At 38.0% G+C, this 15,758-nt stretch overlaps 2 protein-coding genes across 8 annotated transcripts in view; both read right to left on the reverse strand.

Annotated features, from left to right (window-relative positions):
• Window positions 1-2,690, reverse strand: part of Shab (Shaker cognate b) — a 74,370-nt gene extending 71,680 nt beyond the window's left edge. For all 6 annotated transcript variants that reach the window (XM_065494217.1, XM_065494219.1, XM_065494216.1 and 3 more), the window contains exon 1: window positions 2,440-2,690. The gene's annotated coding sequence lies outside the window, so the exon portion shown is untranslated. The remainder of the gene's footprint in view (window positions 1-2,439) is intronic.
• Window positions 2,691-9,058: 6,368 nt separating this feature from the next.
• Window positions 9,059-15,511, reverse strand: Clk (circadian locomoter output cycles kaput protein Clock). Of its 2 annotated transcripts, none has more exons than XM_065493884.1 (16): window positions 15,344-15,511; window positions 15,058-15,238; window positions 14,958-15,002; window positions 14,752-14,900; window positions 14,510-14,691; window positions 14,336-14,456; window positions 14,189-14,284; window positions 13,931-14,135; window positions 13,769-13,875; window positions 13,570-13,717; window positions 12,853-13,073; window positions 12,598-12,758; window positions 11,864-12,145; window positions 11,462-11,635; window positions 11,138-11,251; window positions 9,059-10,249 (listed from the first exon to the last, which is right to left on the reverse strand). In XM_065493884.1, exons 2-16 carry the CDS (start codon window positions 15,123-15,125, stop codon window positions 10,136-10,138), a joined length of 2,187 nt encoding a protein of 728 aa, XP_065349956.1. In that variant the 5' UTR covers window positions 15,126-15,238; window positions 15,344-15,511; the 3' UTR covers window positions 9,059-10,135. The 2 variants fall into 2 exon arrangements, with proteins under 2 accessions (XP_065349956.1, XP_065349955.1); XM_065493883.1 differs by having other exon boundaries at window positions 11,138-11,272.
• Between the last annotated feature and the right edge of the window lie 247 nt (window positions 15,512-15,758).

The following is a 15,758-nucleotide window of genomic DNA, read 5'->3' on the forward strand; positions in this document are numbered from 1 at the left end:
ACCACCCTGAAAATTTAGACAGCTGCACAAACTTGGGGCAACATTTAATCTATACTAACAATCAAAAGATTATAAAATTTAACCATTTTGAGATATTCAACATTAAAAAATTTGATTAAAAATTGTTCAAATTGGAAAAATTCCAAAAAATCTAAAAGTTTAATAGGCTATTTAATTTGACATATTTTGATACAGTTTAATACCATAGCATCATAAGAACTCGAGATATTCTTATTTTTGTGAACTTCAAGATTTTTTCAAGATTTCATCCTGATTTTTCAGAAAAAGAGAGTTAATTTCTCTGTCAAAATTGGTTATTTCGACTCCTCTTAACTGCCCTAGCAACATACCAAAAAACCAGGATGGTGCTTCAATGAATATAAAAAATTGCAGACTACATAAAAAATCTCTTATGGAAACACTCATTTTTTTAAATTAAATTTGCAACTAAAAAATGGAAGATCAGAGGTCAAAATTACAAAGATAGATTCAGCGATAAATATTGAGCCTTCTTTTGTCTATGGTCTGAAAGCTGCATTCTGTCTTTTATCCTCTTTGTTCTCTTTGTATCGCTGCGCTTTGACAGATCTGAAGGGGAATTTTTTCCCCAGTCAAGAGCATAGCGTTGAATTATCTCCAAATATATCGGGATACTGAGGTTTCCCTATATCTGACCAAGCATCACAATTTATTCTGACAGGGCTGGTCGAGTTGCGTCTGCGGCGCGGTGTTAGCTCAAACCGCAAGAATTTACAGTTCCCTTTTTTGAATGCAGACGAGCAGATCGGCGAATCAATGACCTAAATTTAGGAAACACTACCAAATCACCGGGGTCTCGTGAGAGAGAATTAATACAGCGTCCAAGACACCCTTGCATAGCAGAGAATGCCCCGTTAGACGCGTCTAATCCCGGTGGCCGACCGTAAAATTTGCATTTCCCGCCGAGAAAGCAAATTATGTAAAACACGCTCCGACATAGACGCATAGCCAAGCAGAGAGCGGCTAGTTCACGTGCGGTTTGCGAGAAACTTCCGCAAGCACTCGCTCGTTCACACACGCATTCATTTGCCAACAAATTATGATGCATTCTCTCTCTCTCTTTCTCTCTCACGCCCGCTCGCTCACCCGCTCAACATTTGTCTCACGTATCTCTTTGCTAATTAGCGAACAAGGAGGCGCCGAAGAGAAGGCGCAAAGTGAGCGGTTAATTTTTTGCCCACGCCTCCGTGGCCGCACATTATTTTTGCCCTCTTTCGCGTTAAAGTCGACTGAGAAAACTTGATTCAAAAAGTAGAAATATAAGTGTGTGCGTGGTAATTATAGTTATAAAAATATCTAGAATTAAAATGAAAAATCTTCCTGGAGTGTTTTAAGAGATATAATGGCGCAGATTGAATTCAGGGAAATCTCTTTTTAATTACTTTTGAAAGTGTGTCAAATCTGTTTCTCTCCCCTAGGGGAACGTTCTTTAACTCTTGAACTATGTAGCATTGGATAAATATCACAAGGATGTCTAAGCTTGCCAAGTGATTTAAAAATTTGAGCTAGTTGCCAATAAGCAATCTTTTCAAGTTTAGTTTAGTTGGTGTTTCTTCAAACACTGAAAATATAAATTTAAATATTTACCAGCCCGTTGGCTCGAATTTTAATGGCATTTTCAGGAGTTTTAAAGTGGTGGGAGATATTTGAGCAGTTCGGGGACTGCCCAATGTTAGAGATGGCAAAAGGTGGTTGGTTAGTTGAGTGACTCGAAATGCTCAAATTGCTCAACGGGCTGGGAGGCGCACCGGCGCCGACTTGCCACTTGCTCGTTTACGCACCTTTCCAGCGGCTTTAGGGACAAATGTCTGGCATTTCAATGAAAGACCTCGGTGCGGGAAGGCGAAAAGATGGCCACATTGGGCACAAGCTCCTCCTGCGGCCACTAGGGCCACTTTTGTTCCATGTTATCCTCTCGGCGGTGTTATTATTGTGACCTGGGACCGGTGAGCTCATAGCCCACGGGAAGTGCTGAGCAGAAGTTCTAAATAAAAATATGAAACCAGTGTATCTTAACCTTATAAAAATGAACTTTTAATTCTTTAATCCTTCAATTTAAACAATATCATTTTACGGGGAAAATTTGGGGCATTTAACAATTTCTAATGTCATAAAAAATCCTGATTTTTCATGTTGCGTTTTTAGACGGACAAAACTCTAACCTCAGTCAATCTTAAATTGTTGTATATTCTTTTCGTAAAGTTCCCTTTGCACGAGAAAGTTGCCAGGCTGACCACAATAGAACCTGAAGCGACCCATTTGAAACAAAAATTCTTCTGCTGACAATTAAATGCGGTTCCGTCAGCGGCGACGGAATGTCGGTGCGAGTAATTCGAGTACACCGCGCCCAGCGGGGGAGGCGGGCTGCCCCCGGTCCCGCCTCCGTGTGCCCTGGCTTACCTCTGGCGCAGCGGCCCTGCTGCGGCTGTGGGTCCGAGGCGTCGGCCGGCCGCAGCCCTGGACAGGCCCGGACGCGGCCTAGGCGTCCGCTGCGGCGCCGCACTCACTGCTGCTCAAACGCACTGAGCCCTGTGTCGGCTGAAAATCTGCCTGCCTGGCTGTCTGTTTGTGTGTCTGTCACCACCGCCGCACCTGTACCCCGCGCCAAGGGTTGTCTCCGACTCGAGCACCCGTTCGCACTGCTCTGGCTGGCTCCTCTCGACTCGCGCGGCCCCGGCCCCCTAGCCGCTCGGCCCGACGACGCCGCGCGCACGCGCCACCCCGACACCGCCACTCGAACCGGTGGCGCCGACACTGACTTGTCGCGCTCACCATTTCCCGACGCCGCCGAAGGAAAAAATGCCCTGCCTGCGTCAGCGAAAATCCTTCAATTCAGTGAACTTTTATACCTTATTCGTGGATGAATATTTACGGATTCCATTTAGGGCAAGAAATTTATTTTTTAATTTTAGTGCCTAATTTCCTGCAAGATAGTAATACAAATTTTATCTCATCTCTCAATGAAAGGAGTTGTCGTAGGACTGTTCTTTTTAATAATAAATATTTTTGCTATGTGTGACAAGCAATGATCACGAACCGTTTATTTTAAGCACATTTAAAGCCTATAAAATGAAGATGATATTCACGTTTTACCCGTTCACTCAGGAATTTGTGGAATTATGACTGAGCAAATGAAAAATCTCCTGCAACTAATGAATTTTCTGCTTTTTTTGAATGCATAGTTTTAAAATCAAGCTCTCGTTAAAATCAACTAAAATAAATTACTTTGCTAAAAAACAATGTACGTTCCTATAAACCAATGCAAACAAAATAAAATAAACTATTTTCAGCTATTTCCGCTGAGATAGTATTCGTATTTTAAAGTTTTGGCTAAATCATAGTTAATTGCTATAAATTTCAATCTTAGATTTATCTACATATTTATTCATTGGATTTTAGTCTAAATCCTTAAATACACGCCTTTAAATAGTTGAAATTGCCCCATGAAACTGAAAGAATTTAAGCGGAAATCACATAAAAGAAAATTAATCGCAATTTCTTGAAAATTCTGAAAGCAACGGCTTTGAAAAGAGAGGATTAAGTGCCCTGTATCCGCATAAATTGGCCTTGAAAGAAATTTAAAACCGTTATATGCGCAAATCTAGAAATCCTTTTCCAAGAATATTTTCACCTTAAGATAGTGTGGGTTCGTAGAGCCGTGACAGAAACGCGTGTTTTGGTAGTGCAATTATTCGTTTTTTATTTAGGTCTCGTGGTAGAATTAGTAAAGTTAAGACTGGGAAATTACATACATAAATAATCAAAATCACATATTTACAACAAATAGTTATTATAACAGTAAAAATATCACATTCAAACATGAACAATTATTACAACTTACCCCGCAGTGCGGGTTTTATATGAAATAGTTTTATAGAATTTTCTCGCACCAAATCTCATCCTAGACGGAAAGAGTTCATTTTCTGTGACTGCTTTGGTGCGAGTCTGATTGTGCAGTGCAGTGGGGGAGAAGGTGCAGTAAGGGTGCACTGCTTGTCGCACACCTTAATACTGCCACCTGGCGATACAGGTTAAATGCAAACTAGTTATTAGGAAAGTAGTGGCGAGGAGGCGCCACAATAGCAAATCTTTTTAATGGAAAAAACCATTTTGTGTGTGCAAAAGCAAAACTAAACATACTCAACTATTTGGACCTAGAAACCACAAATAAAAACTTGCAGCCCTAAACTAACTAAAACTTTTCACAGAATAGCTGCTTGGAACAACCAATCCTACCAGATGACGAAATTGAAGAAAAAGATGAATTAATAAAACAGGGATAAATTGTTTATTCCAGTTCTTCAATGGTTTCTAAACTGTTAAAAAATGAATAAACCGAGAAGACTTAGTGTTGGGGTGGCCTGAAAAATTGGATGAAAATCACGTTTAGTATAGTACAATAATCAAATAACAAACTTGATTGTCATTTCAACTCGTCGTTATTTCCTTAAGAGTTTGTTAGAAAATAAAAACAACGTCATTTTAGGGTGCAAAAACTAATATTGATAGCGATCGAGGCGCTTGAAAAACGCTTTATCGTCAGCTATCTTCTTTCTCCTTGCGATGTAACGCGCATTTGCCGCAGCATCGGTGTGTTCCAACCAGAACTTCTCATAATCAGGCTATTTCCGCACAAACTTACCCTGTTAACTCAAGGATGACAGGATGACTTAATTTCATTAAGGCACTGAAACTTGCCATTTGACGCAGGAAATTCTATTTGAAATAAATATGAAAAATAATTTAATTCTTATAGGAAATATAATAGAAATAGAGCTGCTTCCTGCTCCACGAAAACACACGAAATTAATTTTTGTACGGACCCTCCGTTAGAAGGTCAACGGCTGTATCCTGTGACACAACCAAGAAGTATTTTAATTAGTTGTATTCGCATAGTATCAATCTTATGATTTCAGTTCATTGATTAGTGTTTAAGCAACCACAATTTTATTTTTTAATTTTGCCAGTTATAAATTATATGACTTTACGTTTTTATATACTCCGAGGTATTCTTAACAAGTTCAGAAAAATGAGACATGAATTAAAATCGTTTGAATGTATTAAAGAAGTTACATTTTGTATAGAAAAGAGATGGTGTATTTGCTATATATTTTTGTGATTTTTTTACTGACAATGAGTAATAATTCGATTTCGTTAGATTTTCATTAGATGTGCCAGGTACTTTGCGTAATCTGACGCATTAAATGCATGGCCCAACAATGTATAGAAAGCATCTTTAATCTGTCACATTGTTGCATACATTAATTTTTGCTCTGCGCCTCGCAAAATATATCATAAGAGGCTGAAGTTATTTAGGCAATCATCTTATCTTTGGAATGAAGCAAGTTGCATAGTTCTCCTCTAAAGACTGAAATCCCTCATGTCAGCACATTTCAGTTGGTTCTGTACCAGTCAAGACCATGCATAATAATTTACATTAAGTTATTTTGGGAAAAGATCACATCAGCTAGCTATGTGTCGTAAATTCCAAGGCTTGAAAATCTATTCTGAATTGTTCTACTTTTTTGCGATCAAAGCGGTTTTACTTGTTAATTAAGCAAAAAAAAAACAGTTTACTATATATGTCCAACGTGTACTACCAACGCGCAAGATCAGATAAAAATTTTAAACAAAAAACCAGGTAAACGCGAATTTCAGCCTTGAAACAAAAAGTCAAAATGATATGCGTTGCACACAAAGCTTTCGTGCTACACATTTGTTTTCATTAACATATAGCTTTCGCTGCTTTGTCACGCAACTTAAAACAGGTATTTCCGTGCACATTAAAAATTGAACAGTAAAATAATGTCCCTAATTAAAAGCTCGATTATTTTATAAAAATGAACTATCCACCATTTTCTCTTTCAAATTTTCATATCCTGCAGCAAGTAAAGTGAAAATTTAATCAAGTGGTGTTTGCTGAGGCGCTGCAAAAATAATTTTCTCCTCTTTCACTTGCTCTTTCTCTTGCACGCAGCGGCGGTGGCGTTAAAAGTCAGCAGAGAATATATACCGCCGCTGTACACTTAGCACTCGTAGCAGAAGAACACACTCGCCGAATAAAATTTTACGAGGGCACGCTGTGTGTTTATGTATATAAATTATTTGGCAGCGTGCCTCATTACGCTCATGCGGCATTTAAAAACGGACACTTTCTTTCGCATTGCACACGCAACGGAAATTTTATAGCGAATTTAATGTCCCGACGCACACGCATCTTCTGCTCCCTTTTGCAAATAGGACCGACCACATTTGGCCACACACACAAATATTATACATTCCGACGCGTCGTAAACTAGTGGCCCGAGAGGTATTTGTATATTTAGGACAAAACGAAAAAAGAGTCGGCAAAAAATTGTTGATATATGAAAAAAACTGTTGTAAATGTGCACTTAACTTTCTTTTTAAACTGACTCTGTTTAATCCAAAATGAACCAAGCACCCATAAAAAGTTTGAAAAGCATTTTTCATTCAGAGATAAATTTAAAATCAACAAACTTTTGATCTGACCATAAAAATGTGTGCTCTGATTGTTAGTCTTCCTTCAATATACAGGGCCTTAGGTCATTGCTTCTGATAATGTCCCTATTAGGGTGTAAAAACGGGTGGCAACCCGGGACAGTGGTAACACGACGAGGTCCTATATCTACCCTGCATGCCCTGCCTCGTACGGGACAAGGTCAGCACCTCGTCCGTCCCGGTTAAATCTGGATTTTTAAATTTCTAAATAGTAAAAATTTAAAGAACTAAGTCTGTCACATTGGATTGTTATATTAAGGAATAAATGACTGAATATTTGAAATAAAAACGAATTTTTATTTGCGAGAAATAATATTTCTGACCAAAAACAAACAGATAGAAAATGCCTTTTTGGGTTGGAAAATCTCATCTTGAATATAATATACATAATATAGAACTAAAAAAATCGGTTGATCACAGACTTTTCGTTTCAAATAATCTTTATTATGGTTCTGCAGGGCTATTTTGCCCCATATATTGCCATATCCAGACAAATTAACTCAAATATAGGAACATAATTGTTAAACCGCTTTAAACGGGTTAAAATATATGACTGAAAATTGCATAAGTCGTGCTCATTTAATGGTCCCACAACGATCGGAAGCTCAGAAACAGTTGATCGTGCAAATTTATCGCTCCAAACAGATTAAAAATAATCATTGGCTATTATCACGAATTACGATCATGTTTTTGTGCTCTTTAGCGTGGGTCATGAGTAGGTTTTTGCGGTTGCTCCAAAAGAATGCCTTTGGGACAGTGTAATGCAAAAAGCCACGTTCTATCTCTTTGTTTTAATAGCATACAATATAATTCCGAGAGTCTCCGCCAAAAACCGTAAGCCACCAGATAAAAACATTTATCGGAGCATGTGTTCACCAAGAGCCAAGGAATAAATAAAAAAAGCATTCGTCCTGCTCATTTTTTGTCCCGTATTTGCCTTCTATGCACGGATCTCTAGTACTGCGCTCTCGATGAATAAATCACCGCCACGGTGGAGAAAAAATAAAGTTGGCAGGCAGCCTGGTTGCCTTTGTGCGCTGGTCATGCAGCCGCAAAATTTTTAACCTATTTAATGCCCCTTGATTTAGCAGTTCACAAGTAGCAGCAGCAGCAGTGGCAAAGCGGAATTTATGACATGTATTTTACGAACAAAAGCTATAGCTGTGCAAGCCCAAGCGCCCTTTTGATACTTTTGGCACTGTTCTCTATGTATTGATACGGCTGCAGTGCAAAATTATTGTCGGGGCTAACTTGCCCAGCTCATTGCCAAAATTTATTAACACACAAACACTCACAGCGAGTGGCCAGCCGGCACACATCAGAGAGATTTGACCTGGAAATGTACACAATGAACGACTTTAGCTCATGGAATTTGAACAGGGGAGTTAAGTGTCGCAAAACCGCTTGGCCCCGATATTTTGTTACAATCTCTATAAATTTAACCAAGATTTTTAGCACCAACAAATTAAAGAGTTAAATGATGATCGCTCTTTTGGGAGACGTAAATTTTTAGTGAAGACTCGCGTATTCACTACAAATTTATTTAACGAAATAAAAAATGCACTTAAATTTCACTCGCGTAAAGTTGATTGTTGATTGATCAGCGCATTGCTAAAATTGACAATAAAAAGGGGATTATTCGTTACTTGTGAAACAAACATCGTAAATTTTGCAACAGAATCATTACTTCCAAAAGATGAAGTTTATTGTGAAAAAGGCCACAAAAATGCAATAAAAATGCCCCATTCGAAATACATTATTTATGACAGCATCTATTCTGATAATCTTGGTGGTTGATTACTGGGTCAGTTGCCAAATGTGGGAAGAAAATTCAGTTTGTTTCTACTTTAAAAAAGTTAACTAGTTTATTAGCTTCAAATTGTTATGGAATTTAGAGTTCCGCGAACTTAAATAGTTTCACCCAAAAGAAAAGAAAACAACAAAACAAGAATCTAAATTTTTCTTTCTTTGCCAAATTTAGAAACCCAACATCTGAAAAGCATAAACTTCACTACCAAGGCCGTATGGAAAAAGCTAACTTTGTGCTGTAAAAGAACGCAGAGACAAAAAATATATGAAGTGAAAATACAAAAAATGTGTTTACCATCTAGGATTTAATGTTTTTTTTCAAAACTTATTTCAGAAGATACTCAATTATTATTGTTTATGAACCATTTTTTAGCAGCTGAGCGAACACCATGAGCCAAAAATAATTTTTTTGAACTGACTGCACGGAATTTTAGTAAAAAATAAAATTTCTTCAAAAAAAGATTATTGAAAGATGGATTCACTTTCTCAGATACGTTTTTATACTTTAACCGACCCATGAGCCTGATTAATTTTATGTCATTTTCAATTTCAATGATACATTCGATATATTTAAAGACATAAACCAATTATTCATTAGTTGAAAAATATAAATTAAGTTAATTGAAAATGAAGGGTCTGAACTAGTTTGGGTCAATTGAATGGGTAAAATATAATTTAATATAAAAACAGATTGTACACATTTTTTCTTTATTCATAATCAACACACAAAATAATCAACTTTTAATCTTGCAAATAAACCAACATTTCGCTAAAACAAAATAGAAGTAACTACTCTCATTGGTCCGGAGTAAAACAATGGTTTAAAAAACTTTAAAAATGTTTAGAGACATTTCAACCAAGGTAAGTGATTCAATTTGATTTCCAAGAAATGGCTTTAGGTTGTCATGTCCTGTAAGGTACAAACAGATTGCGAATAACATCACAAATTTAATATCTCTTAAAAAGTAAAACTTGGCGAAATTTTCCTCAGTCAATAGTATATATAAGCTCTGATAAAAACCGTACACAATTACTTGTTGCCAAAATGTTTGATCTCAGCACGTGAAAATGTCAAAGTATCAATTATTACCATGAAAACGGTAGACTCTGATGCACTTCCTGCAGCGAAAATGAATATAAACATTAAAAATGTTCCAAGACACATCATGACTCACATTGATTACATGAAGACTTGATAGTCTCTGCTTGGACCGGCCCTCTTGAACAATAAGGCTTGTGGATGAGACTCTAGAGAGACATCAAGTCAGTCGGTGATAATATTTGATCAGTTAGCTGCTATCTTTATAATATGAATATCAAATCACTGACACTTCAACGATGTACACGTTTCGCCATTTAGTCATCACATTCAAGATTTTTTTAAAAAATCCATCAAAAATACATTTTCAAGTCGGCAACGGGGCTGGCACATTAAAATTTCAGACAATGATACGACTCACCTAGTGGCGAACATTCACTTTGTACAAATATTTATGGCGTATGTATTATAGGTTTTTTGGGCTCGCGCTAAGTCAAGCTCTATGCCCCGTCTGCCCGCCGACATTTATATAATATAATGAACTTATTAAAAGACATCACACATAGTACCCTGCTTTTTTCTCTATAAATGATATACATGATTATTTTAAACGATAAAATTCGACTCCTGATAAAACACCAGTTGATCCCGGCAAGACGGCCTCACTGGCCGTCGTCATCTACCTACTCTGCTGATTTGGCACGTATTTTGATTGACAAATTGACTACTTCACTGACTGGGCGGTTGGTTAGGAGGGATGCCAATACCTGAGGTAAATAGCAGTTGCGCCTGCTGCTGCGACAGTTGGAACGGAATCGTCTCGTCTGACCTTCCACTGATCATCTGCAAAGATGACCACAAATATAGTGAAAATCGCATCATGATTGGAAATTTCGCAGATTGAAATTCACCATCAGTGATTTAAATTGAATAGATAATTGTTTCTTCCTTGGAGAAACGGGTTAACAACAGGGTGGAAATTTGACAAAAAAACCTGTCCAGTTATGTTCCTGGCTCTAAAACTATTTTAAACTTTTTCTAAAACTATTTTTAGGACTTAAAGATATGAAAATTTTCCTTCGACAAAAATCCCAGAGAACCCTTGAAATTTAATTTTAGAATAGATTATACGATTTATTGAACACCATTTGGTATACTAATGGAATCAATGTGCTTTTGTGCAGACCAACTGGGTTTGATTGTTAAGGAAAATAATTTATATTAGAATCAATTTCATGTAATGTAAAACCCAGTCACTAAAAAAGTGATTTTCTTATAATTGGCAAATTTCCTAGCAGCTGATAAATGATGTTGATTTTACGGGTTTGGGGTGCCAGATAGAAAGGTAAGTGCTAGAGCCTTTCATAAAATGTTTAATTGAATTTGTAACTAACAACTTTACATTGAGAATTAATTACAAGAACATTTTTAGCTCATGCTTAGGTTTTCACAAGGGGTTTTAATATTAATTTTAAAATTTTACCAGCCAATTTTACCTCTTACTGATGAAATGATGAAACAATAGAAAAAGAGCTATTTATATATTTAAATTTAAACAAAATATCTAAGTTCTAGAAAATGAATATTACTGATGCCAGTAAATATTGATATATATATCCAGAAAAAATCCACGTATGATTAAAAAAACTCCGTTTAGATATTTTTTCATTTAAAAAAGTTGGTTTTGGCCAAATGCCAATAAAGCTGTTGTTATGGACAGTATAAACTCACCTGATCGTGCATGGATATGTCCTGTGCCTGGGCGTACACGGTGGCGGTGCCCCGGTTAGTGGTGCACATCAGCTCAGCTGTTGTGGTCAAGGGCGTTGTACTCGTGGTACCGCTCTGGGAATACGGCATGGTAACCTGACAAAATGAGGGCCGGAGATTTGGCGTTAGTTACAATAGTTGGCACAGTTTAGAACGAGAATCTAATTTACACATTTGCAAAAACTTTTCTTTGTGGGTAAATCATGGATCATAAGGCGCATGATATTTTCCTGAGCAGGCATAGCATACATCTTTCTTGATCCAAATTTGGCAATTTCAGTTTACCTGACTGACGTTGAGTGGCAAAATTCCATAGCGTGCCATCAACAACTGCTCCCTGACTCTCTGTAGCTCTTCTTGCTGCTGCACTATCAGCTGCTGCAACTCGGCGTGTTTTCTTTGCAGCTGGTCGTGGATCTGCGACTGCGGAGAGGTCACCACAATTGGTTGGCGGAGCAGCTGAGAAACACAGCATATTATGTCGTTTTAAGTGACAAAAATGCACTTTAAGGTTGCTCTACTAATAAGACTTCAATGTAAAAGACAAAATAAAATTTTGTAAATGGTATATATGTATGTAAAGTACTGAATTGCCTGAATGAATGCACACCCAAATATATTAAAATTTCTGATTTGAAATTATTTATTGCCACAGAATTTTTCTGGAAAACATTTTAGATGTCTTACCTCTGGTGGAGCCATCGCTGATATGACAGTTGGAGTCGGGAAAGGAGCTGCGATCATGGCTGGCTGCACTGGAATAGCAGCGACAAATTGCTGTGCTTGCTGGTGCGAAGGTACTGGTTGGAGATTTGATGCTGACTGGTAGTGAGGGTACGCAGTGGTGATTACTGTGCTGACGCTCCTTGGCTGCAAGCTCTGCTGCAGAGGCTGCTGCGTCTGCGGTTGCTGCTGCGGATGGTGCACCGATTGTGAGTTACTCGAGGTAGCGTCATCTCTCCCTGAACGCTGAGAAGAGAAAAATATATATTATAGCATAATGGCTACATGATTAAAAAGTAGAGGTTTCAGCCAGCCACGCCAGCGTCAGGTGGGCAGCTGCCAGCCGGGCTAAGCTGCGCCAGACAATGGTGAAAAAGGGTAAAAAATTAAGTGCTCAGTGTTTAAAAAATTTAGGCCGCGCCAGCTGCCAGCCGCCGCCGGTCCCATCAGCCACCACCTTAAATCTCACGGCAGAGACCTCCATTAAAAAGTTTTTTAAAGGGTTGTTCAAAGGCAGATTTATTTTAGTTTAAAACTGACAGGGAATTTCCCATGGCATAAATGTATGAGACCTTTTTAATTGTTTGAATTTTTCGGATCATGTTGCCAATATGATGTTTGCTCTAAAATTTAATATTAAGTTAATGAGTAGGGAAGTTCAAAACCAAATTGGTTAGAAAAGCAATGATATAACTTACTGCACTGTGCACCGTCATCCGAGAATGCCGCGATGTTGGAGAGTCAGCTGACATCGAGTTGCAGTCAGATCCTGGACCACACACCTTAGATGAAGGTGTCTTACCTAACCTTGAAGGCGACCCATCTGCGGACCTAACGCCAAATCTCGAACTTCTTCCCACTGCAATGAAAAGAAATTATGTTAAATAATTCAGGTAAAGATTATATTTGACAAATGCAGAGAATGTAACATTATCGCTGCAAATTAATCGTACCTGATGATTTGTTTGGGGACCAGGAGGCAGGAAGCCCTGATTGCGTGATGGTTGCTGAGAGTTGCGAGTCAGTGCCTTGCTCCTCATCCTCTCCGTCCATATCTCGGTCCATGTCGAGTGATTCACCTTGAAGGCCTTCAGGGTCTAAACCCTCCATGTCACCTTCTATTTTTTCCAATTTGGTAGGAGATTCACGCAGCCTTCTCATCACGTCTATGTAACTAAAGCAATAATAAACACTTGAGCTTCATATTTCAACTTGTTTTAACAAAAAATATGCCAGGATTCTCATTGTATTTGTGTTGGGCAAGGTAAACGGTCTAACCTTTTAGATTAGACAATTTAATATAATTTTCATTGATCTATTCATTTTTTACAAGATAAATGTAAAATCTTGTTTTTAGGTTCTATCGTGTATTTTTCTAAAATGAAAATTCCTGTAGCGCCTTAATTTTCCATTTAACAACCTCAACATCATGGACATAAATATTAAAGCTAAACAAGCAATCTATTTAAAAAGTAGTCTTGTTATAAATTGGCTAAGAGAAATCAGAAAGATGAACATGAATAAAGTTCTGAAAAATTATATTATGGAGTCAGTATGTATTTAAAAAAAATTGATTACATTTTTCAATAGATTTCATTTATCTACCAACGTTTTCTTATTTACTTCTCTAAATTTATATTTCTGAACAGATCAAATTTACAAAAATGTACCTCACTACACTGTGTGTGCAAACGATGAATTCTGGTTTTGAGTTCCACTGATGGTACGTTATGTAGAACCGAGTTTGCAACCAGATCCACTGTTGGCCTTTTGTCAAAAATCTGTAGTAGCAGGAGGTGCCTTCCCCTTTTTGCATCACTATGACAATGACAGTTAGACTGTTATGCTGCGCCAAAAATTTTTAATTACAAGCTTCATGGCAAGCGACAACTTTCTCGAGATCATCTATGTGGTAATAATCATATCCAGAGGTTCCCAGCACCTCAAATGGCAAATATCCGATGATGGGGGGCGCTCTGTGAAACATCCAGGTTAAAAAGTAACCTAAAACTCATTGCAATCAATGAATACCTGTGGTCCAAAAATAGAAATTTCCACTCCAGACTGTGTCTTGAGGTAAACTCGCTCTTGCTGGAATCAACAATTGACATTTCTCGAATCAATTGAGGCGTCTGCAGTCGTCCTGTGCCGACAAACACAATTTTGTTTGATTCATCTGGAAAACTGTTGCTGCTGGAAATCATTGCGTCCACCTCAGCAGAATCCACTATTGATCCTGAAAACATAACCATGTATTTGGAGATGTTGGCATGAGTCAATTCAGCTTACGGAAGTATCCAATGAACTGTACCAACTCGTATGACGCCTCTTCGCTGAAATCAAGCCCTCCCCTCTTCATGTGGCAGTAAAAAGTGATTTGATTTTCTGGCAAAAGCAGTGTTATAGAAGAATGAATGTCTAAATTAAAGCACATACCTCTGCCAATGTTGTACTGCGAGGATTCAACAGGGTTTGTGGGATTCAGGAGGATGTTGTACAATTCTGACTGATCATTTTCGTAGGCCATGTCGTAGACAGTTGTGTTGAGGAGGTCATTCTGGAGTAACAATTGTGAGAAATTTTGCGGCTGCGTGAAATTTTGGTTCATACTGGTAAGTGTCCAAGGAGGGAGGTGATGCTTTCAGAGGCGTAGAATATTCTTCCTGAGCAAGAAAAGACCATAATGAAGCCGTCCAGCGCCTCTAATATTAAATGTGTAAATTCTTCATTTGAGAGAAAGGATGGCTTCCACTCCTCTTGGATTTCATGCGCTCGGGACCTTACAGCTATCTCTGCAAAATTAATTGTGAATAAAATTCATTATATATAATATAACATTGTTTGACACGCACCGTTGTGGTTTCTGATGAATGATATGGTAGATTTCAACACTGTTGATTTGTCCATTTTTCTGCTTGTGGATGAAACCATCGAGCTGAGCTCATTAATCAGCATATTAAACTGGTCCCGCCTCTTTTTCTCACTCAAATTTCGTGATTTTCTAAATTAATCATAATATCTCTAAGTATTGGCTAAAGAGCATATTGGAAAATTGAACCTTTTGGTGTCATCTTTATCGTCTAGATCATCATCCATGGTGTCTCTGTGGGGAGATAAATTATTTTTCGTCAATCGAATTGCGTCAATTTTAGCCTTACTCAGATCTTCGAGAGGAGCCTCTGTTGATGAAGCTGGATGCCATGGTACTCAAACTGTGCACTGACATTGAAAAGCAGTTCTTGTATCGACACGGATGAAAATAAATCAGCAGATGAACCACTCAGGGGAATGGGCTCAACGTGAGGTTGACCACACAGGTCATTGTTGTCCAGCAATCACCTGACAACAAGAATAAAATTGATTATCCTTGTTTTTTGCGTCCCAAGAGAATTCGCAATTAATGATCGCCCTTGGCTACAACAAGAAAACACATAAAGCACCAACCTGCCAAAGGGTGAACGACTAGAAACACGAATTTGCAACACCTGCAAGCACCGAATTTAGAGTTGTTGGAGCGCAACTGTGGCCACTTAGCATCAATAATGCATGTTCTGATACTTCTGACAAATTAATTCATAATTCCGAGCTATGGCCACTCGTGTCCACCTGTGTTTAGTAAACAATGGATCAAACAGATGTCTCTGGCGCGGTACGATGGTACAATGTGGGAGTAGCACGCCCTTGATGACGCAATTTTCAATACTTAACCGGTTAAAAGCCCGGTGTCTCTTTTTGGAAAACTGCAAGTTGATTGTCTGCTCTATATTTGATAGAGATTTTAAAATTAGTTGTCTTTCGAGTTAATTTTTTGTTTTTCTTTTGAAAATGCTATCGAACTTTGGATGACAATCCATTTGTA

Source organism: Cloeon dipterum, chromosome X (assembly GCF_949628265.1).
Source record: "Cloeon dipterum chromosome X, ieCloDipt1.1, whole genome shotgun sequence".
Lineage (NCBI taxonomy): Eukaryota > Metazoa > Arthropoda > Insecta > Ephemeroptera > Baetidae > Cloeon > Cloeon dipterum.

Excerpts from the sequence above, each read along its gene's own strand:
- Clk (XM_065493883.1), bottom strand. The coding sequence starts at position 15,125 with ATGTCAGTGCACAGTTTGAGTACCATGGCATCCAGCTTCATCAACAGA. Across the intron at positions 14,136-14,188 it reads ACAGTTCATTGGATACTTCC|GATCAATAGTGGATTCTGCT; the intron begins GTAAGCTGAATT and ends TTATGTTTTCAG. Across the intron at positions 11,273-11,461 it reads TGCCACTCAACGTCAGTCAG|GTTACCATGCCGTATTCCCA; the intron begins GTAAACTGAAAT and ends TCATTTTGTCAG.